The following is an 18,846-nucleotide window of genomic DNA, read 5'->3' as shown; positions in this document are numbered from 1 at the left end:
AATCCCAAGGAAAGGTTTCTTTTATAACCCTTTCTCTTATCTCTTTCCTCGTGCTCCACTAAAGGGTCGACCTTTTTGATATAATCTTTAATTAAATTGATTGATACATACGATGAAAATGTAATTATTTTAAGCTTTCAGAGACAGTGGTATGTATCTTTAAGTATATCATTTGATGTATTATTTAATAATAGGAAAACTCACTGTTAAGTAATGCACATTGATTGGAATTATTAAGATTAATATCTGGGTGACCGAGCTTCGCTCGGAAAACATAAAAAAACTCGAAAATACGCGTTTTCCCAGAGATAAGACCTAGCTAGATCGATTTTTCGCCCCCAAAAACCCCCATATAGCAAATTTCATCGAAAACGTTAGAGCCGTTTCCGAGATCCCCGAAATATATATATATATATGTATATATATATATATATATATATATATATATATATATATATATATATATATATATATATATAAATAAATAAATAAATAAACAAGAATTGCTCGTTTAAAGGTAATAGATTAAGTAGTATTTTATGGATATTAAACTTTCGTGATTAAACTGATGACCCCCAAGAAAGGCCCGAAACATGTCGCCAATAGCGACTAAAAATTCAAGTGAGTGAAACCGTTGTTGTCGTATAAACAGTTTAGTATTTTATGCGTGATCGTTTAGTTTACTTGGAAACTGAGTCATGACAACAGCAATTTTGCATGCTATAATCAATTACCTTACTTTGTTTTATGATCAAGTTTTATAAAGTTGAAATATAATGTTAAATGTAAATTCATGATATTGCAAAAGTTACAGACGAAAAGTATAATAAAAAATGCTAGCAATTTCTATAAGTGGAACAAGGCAATAGCAGCAGTTTTAAACGAAGCTGACGTGACTGTTCAAATACCGCTCCGCAGTCGTACTGGAATGGAATAAAAACCAATGTTTACACTGCCACAGTTATATCCCGACGTGGAAATGGATTGTTGGAGTGTAAATCAGCCTCTATGTAAAATGCAAAAACGATTTAGTTAAGGGTGGTAACGACTATTGAGCCTTTGAAGCGTTTAAAATAACTACAGAGGTATAGTTACCTATTTTACAAGACACAACATTTCAAAGTAAATAAATTAGATAAATGTTTGTCCAAAATGTGTACTTATTCCAACATTGAGGGAGTAATATTTACACATGATTTAATTTAGTAAATTATTTGATTAAAAATTAGCCATTCTGTTTCCTTTCTGAAAATGTGCACTACTACACTACTGGTATACTTACCTACTGTATTATTTCTAGTCCTTGCTTAATTATCGACGATTAAAACTCATAACTTCATAAGAATCCATGATTATTTTTAGTGCAATGCCATTTTTATAATTGTATCCGTACCTTCATAATCTCTTGCCCTTTGACGTAACCTCGTGGCAACGAGGGCAAGGCACAGCACTATAGCCACGGTAATGGCGGCCCCGAGCACTCCTCCCAGCGCCCAGTTCACCTCCCACGCCTCCTGAGCCTCTGTTCAAAATAATACAATACAATTTATCAAACATGACCCGTTAAAAAATATTGGCGTTAGACTTGTAAACAGTAATGTTAGAAGTGAATGTAATAGTTGTGCTGATGGCATAATTATATAGGTAAATACATAGATATATACGCATACTTTATAATAATAAATGAATAAGGCACTGAACTATGAAACTTCTTTTACCTGTCCTAGGTGACAGTCTGGGCGCAGTTTCTACGGTTAAAGTTACATGTTCTGATCTTCCTCTTACATTTACGGCGTAAACGATTAAGCGTAGCTGCCTCTTAGCTCCTAATCGTCTTAGATTCCATAAAGCTATACTATTAGTAGTATTAACAACCAGTCCTTCATTAGCCCATACTTCTACGAAATATACACATTGGAGGCCACCTTCGTAACCTGAAAAGGCAACAAAAAAATTAATACCAATATTTGAATATATTCAAATTCACGACCTACATATTTCATGCTTTTAATATAGGTACCAATAATTTTCTGTACAAAGGGAAATAAAGCACACAATTGAATACATGAACACATTTAATTACGTTCACTTAGCAATCAGCGCGTTTTCAAAATAGAAAAAAATCTAATAATATTGGCGAATTTCATCGTAGAATAAAGAAGGTATTGCTTTCTAAAGTTAGCATAGAAGAATAACAGTAAAACTGTCTTGGTAAAGATTAGGTTATTCAGCGTATTTTCATAGTAAATGTTTTGAGAATTTAAAAATTAATACACGCTTCTCATCAAGTACCCTACGCCTGATATTGTAGACTGAGAGCCACTAGGTATACGAGTAAGAAAAGGGGCATTTGATAGGAATAAGAAACGAATGATTCTAAGGTAGTCGTAACCTAACCTGCATTAAACTGTTTAACCTATTAGCGCCTATGGTACCCATTTGGGTACACTGGGTTACGGTGTTAGATTCGATTTTCTACTGCATCTCTACCTAACAGCATTACAAAAATGGTGGGTTCCAAAAAGTGTGTAGGCGCTAATGGGTTAATAAGCTATGCTCTGCCAAATAATTAATTTACTTTTTAATGGCACCTAGTACGAATACATAGTATATAGCTAGATTTTTACTATAGGTAATATTGTTAAAATGTTTACAAGCCCAGATTGAAAATAATTACAGTAATATCGTCTGTGTTTACGCCGCAGCAGTAACCCTTCTGTAGTCGCCATTCGAATATCACATTTAGATCAAATTATGCTGAATATTAATTTAATTGTTTAAACAAATAGGTACTTTCTTATTTCATTCTGCATAACAAATTAAAAACTATTACCCATCGTTAATCATCGGAGCATAACTTGTTGATTTAATAGCAAATTTTAAATAGAATTATTATAATTTTCCAGTTCAATTTAGCACCAAATAGGATTATGGTTATGAGAATAATTGCCGCATTGCTTTGCCAAGTGCTCGTTAACCTTCGCGAGCCCTCCAATAACTAAATCGACCTTTAAACAATGGCTGTGAGGCACGACTTAGAACTTTGATTTTTCAGCAATTAATAAAGGTGAAATTAAATTTTGAAATATATATGTTATTGTAAAAATTTTAAAAACTTGTCTCTCAGCATTACAATTGTTTTCTTATAGAAACAGAGATTTTTGAAAATTAAACTATACTGGGTCAACCAAATCTTGTCAGTAAATAGGAACAAAAAAACTATACTCATCCTTTTCTTTTGGGTGCTAGTACTAGTGTAAGACAAAGATAATATGATTCTCTCTGTCTATGTTTGAAATCAAACAGACCTTTGACACAGTATAAACAGTCTACTTTTTTTAAAACAATAATTCGAATGAGACGAATTCGATTCGGAATCGAAATGTCGGGACAACGCGAGGAAGATGATAAATTCGAAGGAGACGCAAAGTTTAATCGTAGAACGTATTTCATTGGTATAACATATATTTACGTATCGAACTATTCGAACTTCTTCAAACGAAAGACATGAGTACGAGGGAACAAGGTATTACATACCCGGAACACAGACTAAATCCAATGAGTCATCAGTTAGATTGTAAACAGTGCAGTTATAGGGTGCCTCTGGCCTAGTAGCAGGCAGTATGGTGTACACACACGGCGACACCTGCTGTCCCGCCAGGTTCGACGCGCGGCAGAACAGCGTCCCGTAGTCCACATCGGATACTGGGGTAAATGTCAATACAGATTTGCCTTCTTCTGTTTGGACAGTGAATCGCTCCTGCAAAAGAAAAGTATTGTCAAGGACAAGGGTCACACCCTTTGTAAATATTAGTAATGGGTTTATGTAACTACATAGTACAGCGTAAACATTGTAGGAACTTAAATAGATTAATAAAATTGTGATGAGCGTTTTCAAATATCTGAAATTTAAATCTGGATAACCATGTTGGTTTCAGAAAGGACGAGAGGTTTTATCAAGTCAAGTTTGCTAATATCAATAATTGATTTACGTACTAGTAACTACATACTATATAACAACTATGTAAATTATTGAAATTAATTATTGTGGTGAGTTCCCGATATGTAAATGGAAATGCCTACTTCATAAATTGTATGTAGGTATATCAATAACATCATTGAGTCTATCATACCACAGAAAATACTGACAAAATTGTTAAAAGAGTAATAATTGGTGTAATGACTTCATAATACCTAGAACTTGAAATTATTAGCTATTTATAAGACAAAATACAAAAGACTATGGCGTTATTCATAAACGGCTGTTAACTTTATCAGTTGATGATCATCGTTTATCCCTATCTGTCCTGTCTTTATGCCATAGTGAGGGACAAACGACGATCATCAGCTGATTAACTTAGCAGATGTTTATGAATAACGCCGTAAGTTGTTGTTTAAATTTTATTGACAGAAGAACAGAAAGGCGGACAGATTGTCAGTTTTACCTTTGTATTTATAATATCAGTGAAAAATATAAGTACCCAAGTTTTCATCCATACGAAACTATGAAGGTATAACTGTCGGAACAAACAATGTATTCACAAAGATTATCCGTGAAACGTAGAAAGTAACGAAAATCCTTGTAGCTTCTTACAGAATTGTAGGCCTCCAGCGACGTGTTTTAACCATTATCCCTAAATTCATATCAGTTGCTCAAGGAAAAAGGGAGAAAAAAGGGAGGAAAATAAAGCGGTCCCATTTATGCTCTTAGCGACATTCCCAGGCTTGCTGCTATTTGACGAAATTGTTGCGTTTGTTGGAACGTACACATATTTGAATATTATGATTCAATGCAGGTATTCCTTGCAATCATTGGTACGAACGATTTTTCAATAATCAGCCTGGAAATGAAAGGCGCCCTCAATGTTTACAATGGGGACCAGATAAAATATCATTACTTCTGGAGCCGACCCTTATCAAGTTCGAGGGAAAATGTGGGTCCCGATTTTTACTGATGAAATCGCAATAGTGAGTAAATAATAGCTTAGGACAGGTCACGTGTTGGGTTTATTTATATGTATTTTTGAATGCGTTTAGCGAAGAGAGATATTTGTAGGAGGAAATTGCTGCTTTAGTAAAATAATTAGGACATAAAGATATTTAAAAAAACTACATACACTTGTTCTGCAAAAAGTGTTTTCATCACACTTGCTCTTAAAGGTTATTTCACACAAGTTTAGCGGGAGTCATAGGAAAAAAGCTTTTCTATAATGGTTTTTTTTTTTAATTATGTCACTAAGGCATATTCTGAACCAAGAAGGTTATAGGTAAGTGAGACGTTTGTTTAAAATTAAGCTTAATAAATGAATTTTATTTTCATAAGAGTGATGTTTGTTAGGTACCTATTTCTAATTATTTAATAGCCTATTAAATATATTTATCTACACGGTGAATTAGTCTGTGCCTTCATGCTTTTCGTCAAATAATAGACAAAGTGGCGGACGATACCTGTAATTTTACCGAACTTAGCACTTATTTCGGAAGTCTGATAATAAACGTTGCAGCAGGAGGCTAGTATTAAAATTGAAAACTCGACTTATCAAATTCATTTGCGCTCCGCTACGCTTCGCGCATTGAATTTCTGTTAATCTTAGTCGACAATTTTGCATATGCCATTTTTTATATTTTTGATGCTATTAAATATTTCAGAAAATAATAATTTTAAATTTGTGGCAAAAAAATCCTTTTAGACAATTATTGCAGCTGATTATACCCTTAGTACCCGAAATTACATAATTTAACAAATAAAAGGCGATCTAACACAGATTAACCCACTCTAACTCAGTATTAATTGTATTATTGAGCGCAAATGAAAATTATTATACATCAATAACAAGTGTTTTTTACATTAACAATATCTACTTGAAATGAGACTACCACAAATTGAAAGCTTAGTTTGATTATTAGCGTTTTTTTGGGCGTTAGATTTTCGTTAAAGAATTAAATTTATATAAGTATAAGTTATAAATAAATAATAAATAAATATTAATGGACATATTTACACAAATTGACTAAGCCCCACGGTAAGCTCAAGACGGCTTGTGTTGTGGGTACTCAGACAACGATAGATATAATATACAAATACTTAAATACATAGAAAACAACCATAACTCAGGAACAAATATTCTGTGCTCATCACACAAATAAATGCCCTTACTGGGATTCGAACCCAGGACCGCGGCTTCACAGGCAGGGTCACTACCCACTAGGCCAGACCGGTCGTCATAAGTTAAGGTATAAGTTACATTATAATTTGTAGTATATGTGGCATACTTACTGGATCGACTTTTATAAAGCCGGCGGAGTTATTCAACGTCCACTCGAAAGTGGCGGGGGCAGGGTAGGCGTCAACCTCACACACGACGCTCGATGGCTCTTGAAGGGCCGCTCCGATCATCTTTATCTCTCTCTTTCGACACAAAGGCCTGTCTGAGGGGAAAATAATAAAAAAATATAATGATAGTTTACTGAATTATTATATTAAAATTGTCGACAGCCGGACACTTTTCAACTTAAATGGTATTTGGAAAAGTGTTTTTTAAGTAGACAGCAGTGTTGGGCAAAAAGTAATTGCATTACGAATTATGAATTGCAATTACAATATGGAATTTGAATTATTAATTGAAATTACGGAAATGTAAAACATTTTTTATTGTTTTTATATAGCATGCTATACATGTTTGTGGGTTTGTGATTAAATTTTGCAACTCAATTTTAAGGAACTTATCCTCAAAATTTTCAAGTAATTTTTCTTTACATACTTGTGTAAGTTTTTTAGTACGTGTTTTAGTTCTTACATTCAACTTTGGACGCTATTTGTGTCAGTCCAAAACAAAAGGGACCTTATGGCGGATTTTTAGGTGGGTTGATTCTTGTATTAATAGTTAGGTATATGTATCTAGATTTCAATCCCGTAGATAATTCATTTTCCGCCACAAGGTCCCTTTTGGTTTAAACTGACACATTTACTGAGTCGGCTGTGAATTTCGATTTAATTTCAATTTTGATACTTTGTTAGACGATAACTTACGTATAACGATAACTTGAGTGCCTTAGATTGTGTAAGTAATAAATAGTTTACACAACGTAATTGCGTAATACAATTACGAATTAATGTAATTTCAATTAAAAATTACCAGGTAATTCAAATTACATTTAATTCAATTACGAGCGTAATGCATTACAAGTAATTGCATTAAATGTAATTTAATGCGTAATGCAATTACAAATTAATTGCATTATGCCCAACACTGGTAGACAGTAGGTGTTGCTTTATAAAAATTGACTAATAATTGGTTTTTCTAACATGTAACTATATTTTGATCTGCTAATACAGATTATTTTTAAATATTGGCAAAAAAGATTAAAAAGGCACATTTTTATTATTCGGAGAATAATTAGATCAAGGCTCTTAATTGAATAGATTTACGTAGAAATCAGTTTATTTTGTGTACTAAATTTTAGCAGTTTTTTTTTTAATTTTGACTGAAAGGTTAAATGTTTAACATTTTAAGTAAATTATCGCCAATTTAAAAACTTCGTATTTATTTATTGTTACATCAGTGGAAAACATATATTACTTATCTATTAAGTATTTATGAGATAAGTATTTGGCATTTCATTTTTGGTACAAGCTTTTATCGCTGACTGTACTCTTCTTTCCACAGGCAACTAACGAACTACAATCTAAAACGAACTATAATCGAGACAATTCTAGAAACCCGAAACACAATTAGGTTGCGTTGATTTAATTTGGCTTTAAAGTTCGTTTATTTTATGACAGGAGAGACACATTACCATATTTCATACTTACTAAGGAAGTTTTTGACCCATGTGCATTCTCGGGTTTTCCCCATTCCCGTAATACACTGAATACACCTCATGAATAATGTTATGAAAATTAACGCCGTCAATGTAACACTCTTAACACATTCGCGTTCGATTGTGTTCTCTTTGTAATATTCTATTGAAGGTATTATTTGGCGGTTTGTGATTTAACAATCGCTTTGTTTATGTCAATCGACATGCCAATTAGACTTTTTAGGTACCGTAAAACGGGGTGAGTAGGTTTCGCGGGGAGAGGTGGGTTATTCAATTCAATTCAATTCAATATTTTTATTTCGAATAAAAAAAATCCATATTATTGTTAGTACTTAAGGCTAAACAAAACTTATAAATCTAAGTTAGTGACAAAAAGTAGATACAAATACAAACAAACACAAAATATTAACTATACTTAAAAGCGGCGTGGTGCGGCGAGCGGCGGCGCGTGCAGCCACACCCAGCGCGCGAACAAAGGCGAGTCCCAGCGCTGCGCCAGCACGTTTAGAATACTGTTTGGGCTGTGGCGAAGACGGTCGACTAATGACGCACACCGTTTTCTAATTAATTCGTCGAAAGTATAAGTAGTATTATATCAGTGTGCGCCTCGGCAAACATAGTTGACGCGCTACAGTAACGCGGCAGCCCAAACAGCACCCTAAACGCGTTATTGTATTGTACGCGCAGTGTGTTATGAATGGGGAGAGAAGATTTGAGAGGGTGATGAGAAGGGATTATAAGGCTACTGCTACAAAAATAATGTATTCCAAATTAAAATGGAGCTATAGTAATACGCATAATAAAAAAAATAGATCCAACAATCTTCCAAAATCACCTTTGTATGAAAACCCCTCTCACCCCAAATACGAGGCACTACGGGGTGAGGTGGATTTTCCTCTTTATCGTCAAAGTTATGAAATGGAACTACCCAAAATAAAATAAAAACTAAAATACAAACGTCCGGAACACTTATTATATACACCATTCAGTTTACATATGTAAAAATAAAATGTTATCGAGGTTTGAATTTCAGTTTTGACCCTACTCACCCCATTTTACGGTACTGCGTGTACATCCATTATGCCAAGCGATTCAAAATGGTTTAATAGTGCGCAAATAAACTTACAAACAACTTGCATATGTAGTACTGGCGACTTGCCGTCGCCTTCAACGTTGGATGCGGTGCAAGTGTACTTGCCGGCCTGGTGTCGGGACACGTTGCGGAGCGCAAGGTTCGTGTTGTGCGTTATGATTCCGCTAGCTGCGTTGTGTTGTAGTAACGTTCCCTGTATAAATAATATTTCATATAGGTAGTATCAAAAATTTCCCTAATTAAAACTAGTTTACAGTACACTTCAGATCAAAAGACAGGACTAACTACTTTTGAGCTTCATAGCGGCCGCTAACGGCCGTGTGAATGTACGTATGTAAAGATTAGCGGAGTGAAAAATACGAAGTGTTATTCTGGAGATACGTTGGATGGTTAAATCTTGAAATATATTGTCACAAAATAAATAATTCACGCAATCACATATTATTTATGAATTTAATACTTTCAAGGATATTTGCCATCATTCTGATTTTTGTCCTACTTTAGATATTTGAGAGGCAATCTTGGACATTATGGACATGTGCTTATAACGAGGGCATGGCATGAGTGGTGGGGGTAACTGACAGAACGGGATAGTCTTATATATCTTTCACTAGGAGTAGCAGAGAAAGCGCTATTATTGTTTGTCTTTGTCAGAGTCTCATATTTTTTTATTCCCCACCGTAGTTTATGGTGGGATACAAACAATGCGTAAACGTCAAATTGGTGTGAAACATATGAACAGTGCAAAGATTATCAGGAAAAATATTGAAATCAGTGTTTCGTGTGGATGTAGTAGTACTTAACAATTCAACAAATATGGTGAATTGTTCAGTTTTGCGCTGTACAAGTGACTGCCGGCAAAAACAGGACAACGTAACATTTCACAGGTAAATACAGTATTTTATACTTCGGTCACATTATCATGCTTAGTAACAGCATCCTACAATCTATATCAATTAAAATCTGAGTAGAAAAAGCATTTACAGTAAATAATAACTCGGGATAAAAATTAACCTATAAATATTTCCTGATAAATTAACCGACCAAATTACGTACGCATATTGACAGTAAGCCGTCACCCTTTTAATAACGTGTATTCAATTTAGTCGCATTGCTATTATTCGAAGGATACCAGCCCGTGATGCATACAATTACCCCAAAATTCGGGTATTTTGTATTTTAATAACATTTTTATAAATAATTTTGCTGTAGAACTGGACATATACGAAGAATAAAATTGAACTGTGTTTAAATTAGAATGTAAATTATATTTATTTAAGCATTACGGATTAATTCTTTCTAACGTTATAGGGGGTTTTGCCACGACTCAGAGAATCTAATTCTATGATATGCTGCAGGCACTAGGTAATTCTTAATTTTGCAATAAGAGTGACAGATTACATAATGAATATTTTGTTTATTGCCTCCAGATTTCCACAAGATGCAAGCACGCGTGCTAAATGGATTTTAGCAACCGGAAGGAGAAACTGGGCACCGACGCAAAACTGCCGGATATGCTCAAAGCATATTACGAAAACCTACCTTTTCTATTTCTTCCTGTGGCACACAGTATGCTAAAAATTCTTTCTTTAGGCGTACTTGTAATATGTATAATGAATCGCTTAATGATATGTTTCAAATATTTTGCATTGTTTTCTTACTTTATTTGCGTGTTGTACTCACAACTATACCTACGGGTAATTTATAATTAAGTAACCTATTTACTTTTCATTGTAATAGTCAACTTAGTAACGTATGAAACTTTAGGCCTATTTTTAGTCATTTTTGTAAGACTTATTTGTAAAAGGCTGTTTGTTTTCTAAATAAATAAATAAAAAATTTATATTTTATTTATCGCTGCGTCTTACGTAGGCGAACAACCCGCGAACGTGATTAAAATTACCCCAATATTTGATAATATTGGGGTAATTTTTACCTATATGGTATCCCCGGGTTTGTGACGTCATCTATGTCTATCCCTTACGGGGGCACGCGGTAGGCCACATCTATAGAAATACTACCATCTATGGCTTATAAATACCTGCCTTAAACACGCTTTGGCGCAGCGGTGCAAAATAGGTCGCGAGTTAAAAAGTTACATGACTGAATTTTACGCTCTATTATTCAATAACATCACAAAAAGTATTAACACAGGCAAAATTGTAGATACCTGCCAAAAGGACGTTAGTTTTGTAACCTAAAAAGTGTTCAGGATTAGATAGCATTCGACAGAAAATATATATATTGTAAATAAGAATGCATAATTTCACTATAACGCATTAGAATTACACATTATACTTATAATAAAGAGGTACCTAATCCCTTTAAAAGATTTTCCACTAACATCTGCACACTTAAAACCGAGCGAACGATCACTTATTAAAGGCATTCTGGATACAAACTGCATCATGATCTTGACGATTTCAAGAAATAAATAAAAGTTTTCATGAAAAACCAGTCTTCAAAATAAACACGTTAAGTTTTTTTAATAAATAAATAAATAAAAAGCTTTTATTTCAGGCAGTTCATGATACCCATATTGCATACAAAAAAAACGAATTTAAAACTAATTGACACTGTAAAGGGGTGACATCTTGCTAAAAATAAAAATGTTAAAAAATAAATAAATCAAGTTAAAATTAAGATCGCACATATTAAGTGCAGAGTCATTTTCTATTGTGGCCCATGTGAACAGAACTCCAGCACTTAAACACCGGACTCCTTATATCGTCAGAAACAGCCACGAGTATTTTGTTGTCAGAACGGCGCAGTCTCCTCCATTAATGACTATCTACTAAGCTTGGCCTTTTTGTATTCATTCAGACAGAGCATTGAGTTGAATGCTTTTCATGCCACGCGATTTAAATTGGAATGAAATGCGTCCGTAGACGTTACATTTAAATAGTAACCTACTTGTACACGGAACAACTGGACAAGAGGGCATGTGCCGAGCCTGAGCCAACACGTCGTAGGTTAAAAAGTTAATCACTACATAGTATAAAACAAAGTCGCTTCCCGCTGTCTGTCTGTCCGTATGTATGCTTAGATCTTTAAACCTACGCAACGGAAGCCGGGGCGGGTCGCTAGTGAAATATGTAAGTTATAGGTTGGGCTAAAAAACGCACGCACAGTCGCACATGAATACTTAATGGAATCTAAAATGTAGGTACTATAGCTAGACCAGACCAAATAAAATACGCGTCTTACAATCTCAATGTGACTATCATTAACGTATATTTTCATGTTTTCTCTTCATCTATATTATATGTATTGTATGTTCTAAATACTAGCAAAAAGCAGAGCTTTGTAAGGGCTCGCGGAGTTTTCTACCTAAACGTACGACCGCGACTGATCCAGTCCGAGGCTTGTTCCATGTTCGGTCGAGTGGGTCGTTATAAGTCCGTTAAGGACGCAGCTATAAGTGAGAGCAAGAAAGAAATATACCTACTAATTGGACCCCGGTCGCTGTCCGGTACGCCTGTCTGTTACAACTTTTACTTTGTTCATTAAAAACGTGTCCAGACGACAAAATCTAATTGCCAATATCATCCACACGTAATATACAATTTCATTAGCGCTTATTACATCCTACACGGTCGCCCAGTACTTTTTGTAAGTTGGGTCAGCGAGCCAATGTCCTTGAATTTATTTATGCGTCCACACCACACAATTGAGCGTAAAACTATCCCGTATGGACACCTACTGGCGGTAATCATGCTGCTCCGCACATAAACTTACGTATTATTTGTTCTCTTAAGTGCTCATCAAGACGAGTGAGATGACCAAAACAGCGTGACAACAAACGTGAGTTCCACTAAATACTGCCAGGGTTCAGCTACAGCTCTATCGTCAGTATCTCCTAAGTGCTCAAAAAGACGAGTCGGATGACCAAAACAGAGTGTGCCTATATTGTATACAACCCGAGCTCCACTAGGTACTGCCAGGAGTGCCAGAGTTGAGCATCAGCAATCTTGGGTACTGCTCTACCAAGTGGTCATCATGACGAGTCGGATGTCTAACCCAGTGTGTGTCTATGTTGCACCAAACCTGAGTTCCGCTAGGTACAGTCAGGGTTTAGCATCAGCTCTATCGTACTGCTCTCCCAAGTGCTCATCAAGACGTGTCGAATTACTAAAACAGCGTGTGCCTATGTTGCTCCAAACCTGAGTTCCACTGGGTACTGCCAGGGTTCTGGGTCATTTTGTTGAACTGCACGCCGACGTTGCAATTGGCGTGCAGTCGGCGTGCAGTTTCCATACAATTTGCAGTCGGGTTGTAGTCCGTCTGTATCGGCCCTAAATCACTGAAGTTTGTTAATACAAACCATAATATACTTATCCTAATATGCTTATCTTTATTTATAATTTTAGCAGTTCCAAGCAATAGTAACACTAAAACTGTTTCTCGAACTGAAAATACCCGATTTAAGTTTGCTAACACAACATGACTGATTAGTTCATCGGCGTCACAGAACAGAACAGAACATACCTACGAGTAAATTCGCCTCCGCAGTGAATATACAGCAAGATTGAATGTTCCAGTATTCAGAGAAACTTAATTGCTAAATTGGGAATCAAACCGAGCGAAGTGAGATGGGTCAGAATCCAAAATTTTAACCCTTTTTAGGGTTCCGTACCCAAAGGGTAAAAACGGGACCCTATTACTAAGACTCCGCTGTCCGTCCGTCCGTCCGTCCGTCCGTCCGTCCGTCCGTCCGTCCGTCCGTCCGTCCGTCCGTCTGTCCGTCCGTCTGTCACCAGGCTGTATCTCACGAACCGTGATAGCTAGACAGTTGAAATTTTCACAGATGATGTATTTCCTCCTATATATATACTCCTTTTGTTACGTAATATCTAAATAACAAGTATTGGTTTCTATTAACACGTCTTCTCATCTTGCCTTTTAATAATAAGGTCCCGAGCGTGCGTCACCGGCAATATGTGACGAGAAGGGGCAGTTTTTAAAAATTCATCATAAAATTATAGTTATAAATTATAAAAAAATATGTATAAGAACAGTTTCAGGAAATGTTGTAGATTGTTTAAGTATCAATATTACGTTGAAATTAAGTCGATTTTCACGAAAAATGTTCACTTGTTTTGAAGTAATTTCTGGTGAAAATTGATTTCGTATAACTTTCATTTACTCTCGTTCAGTATCATATAACAAAAATGTAGTCTATGCAAGTTGGAGTATAGGATATGTGTAATACAAAATTACCATTTTTAGCAGTCCAAACTTTACAAAATTTACAAATAAGATCGACTAAATCAGTGCTTTACGCGCGTTTACCTAAACGTCCGTCAGAAAAAAAATCATTACTAATTTAGTGAGTCAGTTTTCAAAAAAATGATCTGTACAAATGCAAGATAAGAAGACGTGCTAATAAATACCAGTACTTGTTATTTCTATTACGTAACAAAAGGTGTACAATTTCATCGACTAAATCTATCAATTTTACATTTTTGCGACTAAAATCGATACCGGCCTCTTAAGTGGGGCTCCCATACAACAAACGTCATTTTTGACCGAAGTTAAGCAACGTCGGGAGAGATCAGTACTTGGATGGGTGACCATTTTTTTGCTTGTTTAGCTCTATTTTTTGTTGATGGTGCGGAACCCTCCGTGCGCGAGTCCGACTCGCACTTGGCCGGTTTTTTTGTATTCATCGTTGTTAGCCACTGACTTAATATAAAAGAAGATGTAGATATATGTTTCTACTTCTTTATTCTACATCAATGTTGTTAGCACATAGTACATTAGCCGAATTTTAATTCATAATCATTCTAACAGATGGCGCTAGTAGTAATACAAAGTGTTATTCCTTTATTTTATTTTTTTAGGTGTATAAAATGATATTTTTATGTTTGATAACACATCTAGACATGAATTCAAATTACTATGTTAAATTTCAAACCTATAGGTGCAATAGTTTTTCCGTAAAGTGTACCACAAGAATGCATAGTTTGTCGAATAGTGATAGGGCTCGCTTCGCTCGCCCTAATAATGTTTTCCAATGCAAAAATGGTGGAATGGTTTATTTATTTCTGGCAAGCTAAGTTCTACTAATATAACGCATAATTATATACCCGCTTCTCATTAATGAAGGCGTCAAATATACCCAATATATCTATAACATATACAGGATGCTTCCTGTAACATGAGCAATAAATTAAACTAAAGGCTGTACTTACTCCTCAAACTGACTAACATTTGTTCAGCAACTTTTAAAAATTATGAATCCTTTAGACTTCCTCTTTTTCATACAAAATAAATATTGCCTTCAATGTACGCTGACATCAGTGTGTTTGACGTTGCTTGTCACGCTTTAAACATAACAAAATTTGCAATACATTGCGTCTTAGAATAAACTTTAAAGTGTAATAAAAATCAAATACTGAGTTATTTTCAAAAGTTGCTGAACAAAAATGTTGGTCAGTTTGAGGAGTACAGCCTTTAGTTTAATTTATTGCTCCTGTTACAGGAAACACTTTGTATACTCATGGACAAATTTAGATGAACGCAAAGGTTTAATAAGTATCTTTGCAATAACTGCTGGATCAATGGATGCCAATTAAATTAAACGCTTTCATTTCAATAACGAACATTTTATATTTTGTTTCTTTTTTTTTACATTTTAATCACATTGCGTCATCAACGTGAGTTATTGATGCACATGAAGTTAAAATGCCAGAACTTAACGTAGCTCAAGTCGTTATCCCGGCTGTACCTTTAATTGAATATGGGTACAGCTGTACACTTACAAAAATGATTATATATGTATAATTGTATACGTTATCTTAAAAACCCGTTTTCACTAATTTAACTTCACTAGTTTATGCATAGTGCCTAGGTGAAAACTAGTACGCTGCCGTCAGCGTGTAAAGTCCCGTCTTTTTAACTGTACTTAGTGTATAATTATTTCGTACTCATGAAATGTATAATTATACGCTTATACCTACGTGATGACCTGATGACTAACATTCGGCCAATCAAAACTATTATTGACCAATCACAAGTTTTTAATATAGCGTGAAATGGTGTTTAGGTTGATATTCAAAGCTGCGGGCGGGGATTATATTTAAGGAGAAGGAAGAACTTTCTGTGATATGTGTCAAAGAAGTGTCAGTCATATGGATCATTTTTCGAAGCCAAATTGTAGTAAGAGCTTCGTCTACCATTTTTATTCCGTCGCTGGTAAACGCGCCATAACAACCAAATTTCACCAAACAACCAGCACTTAAAAAGGTCCCTTTCAAAATGTCACTTGCAAGCTAACCGCCCTGGGCCAACACTACATTGTAACTAACAAGTCACGTGCTTGTTTTATGCAGCCAAAATAACAGCCAAGAAAATGCACTCACGTCGTGTTCCCACACCACTTTATAAGCTGGCGGATTTGCGTCGACCTCGCACCCGAAGTAGACATCGTCCCCCTCCTCTATGTCGTTTGGGTTCATCTTGGCGCCGAGATGTATAGTCGCCACAGGCACATCTGTAAAGACAACGATTTTGAACTCAATTGCTTCGTAAATATCACTGGGTTTCAAGTGATGCTTTTTTCACGACATTTGATGCTCTTTTTGAGAAATGAAGTTGTACCTAGTAACAATTGCGGGTACATGCCGGGTATTACAATAAACACAATGGCAATGTTTACTGCAAGATTTGGATCATTTGAAGTAAAATACTGATATGTCACAGCTTATGAAAGCATGTAGGTATATAAAATGCCCCTCCCTATGTGTATTATACGATGAACTAAACATTTTCTCTTACTAATTGTTGCATATTACTGTAGCTTAATCATAATAATTTTCTATTTCTAGAATTTGAACAATAAATAGACAACCATCAAAGTATGATTTGATACCTTGTATTAAGTAGTAGGTACGCTTTTTAAATTACTCCTCATAAAACCTTATACTCACAGTAAATATTCAGTGGTAGCTTGCTTTCGATGGCTGAGTAGTTAAACATAGGATGTTCAGCACGACATGTTAAAACTTGCCCGTTGTGTTCTTTCAAGGGCGCCCAACGTAGCAATGACTGTGTTTCATTTCCGTCTTCCGATTCCTGGGAACAACAAGTTGAGAATTAAAATCGGTTCAGTGTCAGTAAAAATAATTATCTTCAACATAAAATTAACATGGTTAAGCTTAAGTAGAATAAATTTAAAAGTGGAAAAATTACTGTCTTGGGTGAGACTTGAACTCCAGAGGCCGTGAGTTCGAGTCTCACCCAAGACAGTATTTTTTACACTTTTAAATTTAAATTTATTCTAAGCTTAATAGAATCGATCGCAGACGTTTCTGCTTGTTAAAAAATTAACATGGTTGTTTTAGTTAAATTTTCAGTAGCGAGTACCTACTCTAATTAGAGGTAAGTACTTAATAATAATGATCTTGAGGGGCGAGTAACCGTCTGCCGGAATTAGAAATTAATTTCGTTTTGTTAGGTAGGCGTTAGAAGTGTCACTTCAGTTCTAACATAAAATAAAAATTAAATATCATATTAGAAATTATAAATCTTACGAAATATAAATATTAATCTTGAAACCTGCTACTTCTTGCTGAATAGAACAAAACACACATGCCACACGAATCCATTTATTCCGCCAATTAGCGTCGAATCTACTGGAACCTCGAGGGAGACATGTTGTAGTATGTCCACGGCTTTTCACAAGATCACATAGTTATACCAGTCTTAGCAATAAGAACATACTACGCATGACTGAGCAAATTACCTCACGCTAAAGAACAAAGGTAGGTATGATAATGGGTAGGGAATCAGTATCGTGAGTTGGCGTTGATTTGTTAGGTAGTTAATTCAGACGTTTCGAGGAAAAACATTATAGAAATCTAACGAGGAAATCCGACTAGCAGAATTTGAAAGAGTGAAATTATTTATATTTGTATTATCAACCTAAATCAGAATTGTAGCTTTTTTAATTAACTATCCGATCTTATGTCTGCGTAGATCTCGGACTGATGAAATTCAACTAGCTTCAAGAAAGAAATAAGAATACTTTTAGTTAATGAGCGCGTAGACGTTTTCTAATTAAGTGTCTTTGTTCATGGCAGATTCAATTATAGAAATATGTAGGTATACGTGATTAAGACAGACGAAGCAAATTAGGGAAACAATACTAATAGAGACTATCGATTGTGGGATCAGTGGAGGACCATCGCATTATACGTTAATAAATACTCATTATTTACCAATAGATACATAATATTGGGTGTAAATTAAACGCGAATTAGAAATATATGATAAAAAGTGATTTTATTGTTCCTTTACGTGATTCCATATACTTCTGTATTTTATTTAATACGTAAGCTGTAAGTAAGCGGTGGTGGCCGAGTGGATATGACGCCCGACTTTCAATCCGGAGGTCGCGGGTTCAAATCCTGGCTCGTACCAATTGTTTTTTTCGGAACTTATGTACGAAATATAATTTGATATTTACCACTAGCTTTTCGGTGAAGGAAAACATCGTGAGGAAACCTGCATACATCTGCGAAGAAATTCAAAGGTGTATGTGAAGTCCCCAATCCGCATTGGGCTAGCGTGGGGACTATAGCCCGAGCCCTCTCGCGCATGAGAGGAGGCCTGTGCCCAGCAGTGGGACGTATATAGGCTCAAATTATTATTATTATTACGTAAGCTGATGATTTTGTCCGAGTTAGCTTAGCCTGACTCTATCAGAGTTACTATAATTAACGCATTACACTTAAATGTCAAAAAATAATGAAAATCTACAATTTTTAATACCAACGCATATTATAAATTGGTAAATAATATACTTACCTACCCTTGGAAAAACTTACTGAAATAACGTTAATTTGATTGTTATGCGTAATTGCGTATTGAATATACTTAGGTATACTTTAATTTTTTTTTTCTTATTTTTCTAAGAAGGAATGATTTTT

At 35.1% G+C, this 18,846-nt stretch overlaps 1 protein-coding gene across 2 annotated transcripts in view; it reads right to left on the bottom strand.

Moving 5' to 3' along the window:
* LOC134662492 (nephrin) overlaps positions 1 to 18,846 on the bottom strand; it is a 127,180-nt gene that overhangs the window by 9,197 nt on the left and 99,137 nt on the right. For both annotated transcript variants that reach the window (XM_063518737.1, XM_063518738.1), the window contains exons 8-14: positions 16,846 to 16,990; positions 16,279 to 16,409; positions 8,948 to 9,107; positions 6,278 to 6,429; positions 3,538 to 3,760; positions 1,719 to 1,934; positions 1,394 to 1,522 (exon numbers count right to left, since the gene is read on the bottom strand). In XM_063518737.1, coding sequence (XP_063374807.1) covers positions 1,394 to 1,522; positions 1,719 to 1,934; positions 3,538 to 3,760; positions 6,278 to 6,429; positions 8,948 to 9,107; positions 16,279 to 16,409; positions 16,846 to 16,990 — 1,156 coding nt within the window. The remainder of the gene's footprint in view (positions 1 to 1,393; positions 1,523 to 1,718; positions 1,935 to 3,537; positions 3,761 to 6,277; positions 6,430 to 8,947; positions 9,108 to 16,278; positions 16,410 to 16,845; positions 16,991 to 18,846) is intronic.

Source organism: Cydia amplana, chromosome 3 (genome assembly GCF_948474715.1).
Source record: "Cydia amplana chromosome 3, ilCydAmpl1.1, whole genome shotgun sequence".
In the NCBI taxonomy this organism is placed as follows: Eukaryota; Metazoa; Arthropoda; class Insecta; order Lepidoptera; family Tortricidae; genus Cydia; species Cydia amplana.
This window is presented reverse-complemented; position numbering and strand designations above follow the sequence as displayed.